At 41.3% G+C, this 6,000-nt stretch overlaps 1 protein-coding gene across 2 annotated transcripts in view; it reads right to left on the bottom strand.

The window, feature by feature from the left end:
- Window positions 1-268: 268 nt before the first annotated feature.
- VPS50 (VPS50 subunit of EARP/GARPII complex) overlaps window positions 269-6,000 on the bottom strand; it is a 151,535-nt gene continuing 145,803 nt past the window's right edge. For both annotated transcript variants that reach the window (XM_075827722.1, XM_075827720.1), the window contains 2 exons: window positions 3,251-3,440; window positions 269-1,952 (listed from right to left, as the gene is read on the bottom strand). In XM_075827722.1, coding sequence (XP_075683837.1) covers window positions 1,833-1,952; window positions 3,251-3,440 — 310 coding nt within the window. In that variant the 3' untranslated portion in view covers window positions 269-1,832. The remainder of the gene's footprint in view (window positions 1,953-3,250; window positions 3,441-6,000) is intronic.

Raw genomic sequence — 6,000 nt, 5'->3', positions numbered from 1 at the left:
CACAAAACGACAGAGGATTGTTAATTTAAGCTTTGTGTAAATTATTTATTTTTGGATGCATTGGAACAATGAGATTAGAAAACCGTGTCTGGTTTATTTCCAGACACAGCGCCACAAGGTATGACTCTCCCGACAGTCCCAGACCCTTTGCTGATTTGTGGTACACAGCATTTTTGTACTAATAAACAGTAGTAGTGGCAACAACGTCACAGTCTTTTCCACTCTGCTTATCGACTTCTGACTCCCATTTAAACAAGCACAGTCTCCGTTTAGTTTTGTCATTAGTGTTTTATTCCGCAGCCACATTTTCCATTAATCCCCTAATTTAGATTTGACAACTTCATTTACTGTGGAAAGCGTTACAAAAAGCAGCCAATACTACAATCCAATAGCTTAACATGAAGCAATTAAATTAAAAATAAAAAATAATTTTGGTTTAGAAATTAATATTCCAAACAATTCAGCTTTACATATTAATAATGAAACAAGACAATCAGAGAATACCAGCGACCAGAATATACAGATTTTATAGGCGTACAGAAAAGTGATAGTAATTCCACAGTTCATCCTCATAGAGAAGAAATAAACAGTAAGAGTGAAGTGTCCAAGCAGGGGCGTTAACTCAACTCCTCAGGGGCGGGGACATTTAGTGGGTGTGACAGCCCACAATAGCTCAGTTATCCAGATTGGACCGCCTCCTTTTAAAGGAGAACCAAACCTTAAAGTCTGCAGCTTTTTAGAGTAAAGCATTTTACGAGAGCTTCTAATATGATTCACAGACATGTACGTGCTTCTAGAAGTATCTGAAATGGAGATATTTGAGATAAAGAAGCGTTCTCGGGAGCAGGGATCGCTCTTCAGGAATGTGATTTATACCACAGGAGAAGATTACAGTCAATGGAATGGATGACAGGAAAGTACAGATTGTATTCAAGTGCTCAGCAAATGGAGGAGACGAGACTTTAGGTTTATTGACCCTGTAAAAGTAACGTTTTGAGCTTAAGTGCAGTCAGTTTAGATCCGTTCACGTAACCGTCCTCTCACATTGCACTACTCTTAGGGGATGAGAAACCAGCTGAATTCTGATTTTAGCTTTGGATGTGACTGGAGTAGTAACCATCACTCCAGTGCAGGAAGCTGAGATATGGGCAGTTGTATGTGAAAAAAAGTACATCAGAATGACACCTTAGTAGGTTTATACTAGTGGCAAAAACTACAGCCGCAAAAGTACCAGACAGGAGCGGGCTGAAAAAATACACTATCTGCAGTCACATGGTGTATGACATGATCCGTTTCGGCAGCTCTAAAGAGGACAATGTAATGTATTCCGTGACATGTGGCGAGTACGTTACGTGATCAGCTTCAAAGCTGTTGACTGGCTCAGAAGGATCATGTGATACACCACGTGACTCCACAGAACAAGGAGGTGTTTTTTTATTTAGCACCCGTTTCTCCCTTTGGGCAAGCTTTTAAGTGGACGTGATTCCACGGACGAGTATAACTGTATTAGGGGATGATACCCATGCTCGAATTTAAACAGGTCCGTCATAGTAACGTTTTCCCTTTAAATACTTCAAAAATTTGGGATTCCTGGAACTTAAATTGTTAAAAACTAAAATATCAGCAGATTTCACATTGAATACATAGAAACATACAGAAATAAGAACACATTTATAAACCTGTACAAATAAAATATAACGTGACGTGTGAGATACTTTTCCAGATATGAAGAATACGTTCTCCGGGATTCTACTTATTTATTATAATCCGACGAGCGCACTTTAACCCTTGGGTTATACCGGATTGGTGAGGCCAGGAGAGGTCCTTGGGAATTATCTTTTTGGCCGGTCCATGTCGTCGATCGCTGCCAGTAGCTTCTGTCTGGCCTTTTTGTTTATGTGGGATCCAAGGCAAACGTTTACCAGATTTGTTAGCTGCTTGGTTGAATATTCCTAGTGCAAAGAAAGACAAGCGAAGGCTAAAATAATGTGTAAAGGTCAAATCCTGGAGAGCAGAAATAATCAAGGTGCATGCTGCTAACATAGTACATAGGGATGTACAGAATAATACACGTTGAGTCTTTACAGTTAGATTTCCATAACCCAGATAAACAAACTAAAGCTAGACTCAGTCAGTTCATTGTGGGAGGGGTGTTTAGAATCAGGTCATTGGAAGAAACAAAACCTCCCGCATAAATATTCACTATATAAAATATCACTGTTTAGGAACCGTTATAACATTGTCGACCAAGAACTCGGTCAAAAAATAACTTGATGGATCGGAAAAAAAATCTGACCAGCCAGGACCTTTATCTATTATATAGAGTTGAGAGCGGCTACACAGAGTGTCTTCCCTCTGGAGGACTCGACAAGTTATTTTTGTACACAGACAGCCGACGCACTATGTAATGCTTTACTTCACCTGTGGTGGAGCTGCAGGGCAATTCAACACTTTCTACCAGGGTTCTTCTGAAGATTATAGCTGATCTCTAGGGTTCCCAGCTGATCTCTAGGATTCATATGATCAGTTTATCATTAGGGAACCCTTCTAACAAAAAGAGGAGGGTCCAAAATAAGTATGTCCCACCACAAATGACCTCCATAAAATACCAATGCATTAAGGACATTGATTTTATTGGTTTAGTATGGAGGAAACCTGGGCATTATTAAGGAATCCCAATCCTGCCAAGGACATTGAGACTCCTTATCGATAGCTCCTTATTGGGAACTAAACTTATCTTGAACCCGTTGGTGATTGACAGTCCAGTAGAATTCTATGGACTGTTACCAATGGTTAAAGCTCAGTGAACACAACGCAACTTTTTCCTACTAGTAAGTGGACTTAATGTTATAGATAAACCCATGTAAGAATTTGACAGTGATACTCAAGTACTCTCTTTCTAGGTGGGCTCTAAATAACACTTGAGGGTACTTGAAAATTGAGCACTGATAATGTGTCACGTTCTAGGACCCAAAGACCAAATGTGTCTTTAAACAAAGACCCCAAACATCATTGTTCTGTAACCCCAATGCAAGATCTCAGTTGGGTCTGACTCAAAAAATAAAGCTCAGGTAAGGTAAGCTTACAGAATATAGGATGGTGTAATTTTAGGAGATCTAGGACTAAGATGACTTGGGTGCGTGTGCGTGCGTGGGTCAGGACGTATGGTGAGAATCTCAGTATCCTTACAAATGAAGACATTCATTCTAAACCGGGGTAGATGGACCACCATGTAAATGAAAAAGCTCACCCTGTGCTCCTTGATCCAGCGCTCCATGTCATTCTCAGTCAGGTAATAGGCTTTGACGTAGGTCTCCACGAATTCCTTGTCGGGAATTGGACGGATGTCAGTCAGCTTCTCCAGTTTCATCAGAAATTGCTGGAAATCGAGCTGCATCAGAGCCCGGCCCTCGTTGCTGCACTTCTTCACATTGGCATAACTAGAGATAAAAGCAGTAACCAGCAATAAATCATTAATTAAAAGGAAAAAAATAATAATCGTATCATGAAAAGTAAGCCGGCCGCAACCAAATTCTGCAAACCACCTGGATAAACGCTTTATGGCTGAGAGGACGGTTGGCTGGAAATCATCCTCGATCATGCCTGGCATCTCTGACTGACTGCATATAACTCAAATAGCAGCACCTGGAAACACCATGATGGGGCAGTCTGGGGAGCAGATGTTTTGGGACTACCTAGTGCCGTGTTCTCCAACTTCTAACTTCTGGCTCTCCAGTAGCTGCGAAATTACAACTCCCAGCTGTCAGGACATGCTGGGAATTGTAGTCTTGTAATAGCTGGTTGAATAATATTGACCTACTGCATACCATCTCAGTTACTGGTTTTGAAAGGGGTTGCCCACCTTAGATACCTCTGTCAAGCGTCCACTTCCCTCGACAATGAACTTCCGATGGAATCCATGGCGATCAGATGATCAGATATTATTTCAAGGGAAAGCGGCTGCTCTTTTTTTTTTTTTCCCCCACTCAGGAATGAAGCATTACACAATGCCCATTGAAGACAAAGGGCATCACAGAGATATCAAACAAACAATTGGGCATATGCTAAAGCAGTTACCCAAATTGGTTAACCCTTTCATTGCCATATACGATCACGACCCATACCCAAAGGGCTACTTGCAACCCAAACTGGTGGCATGTCGCACACCGCCCAGATCAACACCTGGCCCAGTGCTACCAGTAAAGAATATCCTTAAGCTAAATGACATACAAATAGATAAAGATTTAAAAACCTACCTAGTCCCCCCCCCCCCACCCATTTTCGCCTGTAGTCATGTGAGTGATTATTATTTTTAATATTATTGCTAACTTATACAGAAGAACTAATCCTATATTTATTAACACAACCGAGCATACAACACTGACATTTCAACACTTTAGGAAATTATTTCTGAAGCAAAGTCTGCCATACAGTATGTCATTTTCATCCTATAATTCAGCCAATTGTAACGGTTGCACGATGGAAGAAAATATTTTTTTTTATCTAAATAGGTCCAAAATTCTTGAGTTGGAACTCGAATTTTCTCCGGAGTTACATCGCTGCATTCTTGCTGCATACAGCCACCACTAGGGGGAGCTTTAGTGTATACAGATCCTGTTGAACTCAACAATAAATTAATATGCAGTGACTGCCCCTAGTGGTGGCTACAGGTAGCCAGAATGTTATAATTTACCTTCATGGCTGTGTGAAGAAAAGTAGGAAATGTGGAGCTTAGTATTAAAGAAGAAGAGGCCCAACCCCAAATAAAGATATATTAAAATGAATCAGCACTGAATATAGCCAAGAGAGCGGGTGGTCGATTTACCTGAGCAGCCGTACAACTGCAGGAGTCTCTCCTGCAAAAGTAAAGCTTTCTAAGTAATCTAATATTATCTTCATTTGCGGTGCAGTTTAATGCAACCTATTGCTCCCTGTTATCAGCCGCCTCAGGCTGTGGAGAGGCTGACTGTCCCGTACTTCAATATGAAGCCCAGACAAAATCCCTGTTTTAATGATCACTACTTAAAGTAACAAATCATCTGTCATGAGAACCTCCATATGTGTGACTGATACTAGAAGCCCGTCTTATTTTAAAACGCAGTCTCGTGCTCCTTAACCCTTCCACTGCCAAGGACGTATGTAATATGTCCTGAATTTAAATGCTAGAATATATGGGTTAGAGCTTAGATCTTGGAATCATATTAAAAGCCAAGAATCTTAGTTTTCAAATGATATCGGGCACAATAATAGGTGCATATTCTGGATGCAGCACTCGTTTGAAGTCAAGGAGCAGAATGACAAGCTTTACTTCCTGGTTCTGTGTCTGAGTACGGGAGGGAGGAGGGAGCAGCAAGTGAGAGCAGGAAGAAAGATCCCAGCCTGTTACGGTCACCTCTCCCCCTACACAGACTCCAGTAACCCTGAGGAGCAGGGGATACAGGAAGTTTTTCCATGTTGTCACCCCTCTTACCAATTAGAGACCATAATCTGCTCTGTCGCATTTAGGCCGGGTTCACACGTAGCGTAAATCCGCAGCAGCAGAGTGAATGGGATTTGAACAAATCTCACCCAGATGCTGTGAAAATGATAAGCGGAAAAAACGCTCAGAAATTGACCCGCGTGCGGTTTTTTAATCTGAAGGATCTCAATTGTATTTGCGTAATCGCTGCTTTTTTGTTGTGGGATTTCCCCATTGAATTCAATGGGGAGGTAAAACCCGCAACAAATAGCAGATGTTGCGATTTTTGCGGTGGAAAAACTGCGATTCCACCGCCAAAAAAGCAACTCCTACGAAAAAATCTTATCCTTAGGATAGGCCATCCATTTTGGATCGGTGGGGGTCCGACTCTCGGCGCTCCCGCTGATCAACTGGATAACCCCTTTAAAGGTTTCAGTCATTGTAGCGTTAAAGGATAATGTGTTTAAGTAATTTTCTCCAACTGTTCGGTTTTGAAGGTCATTTGAGGAGCAGAAGTCGGTGATATTTCACTCTGTTCTTAT

This window comes from Rhinoderma darwinii, chromosome 5, assembly GCF_050947455.1.
Source record: "Rhinoderma darwinii isolate aRhiDar2 chromosome 5, aRhiDar2.hap1, whole genome shotgun sequence".
Classification (NCBI taxonomy): Eukaryota; Metazoa; Chordata; class Amphibia; order Anura; family Rhinodermatidae; genus Rhinoderma; species Rhinoderma darwinii.
Note: the sequence above shows the minus strand (reverse complement) of the source record. Positions and strands in the feature narration are given on the sequence as shown.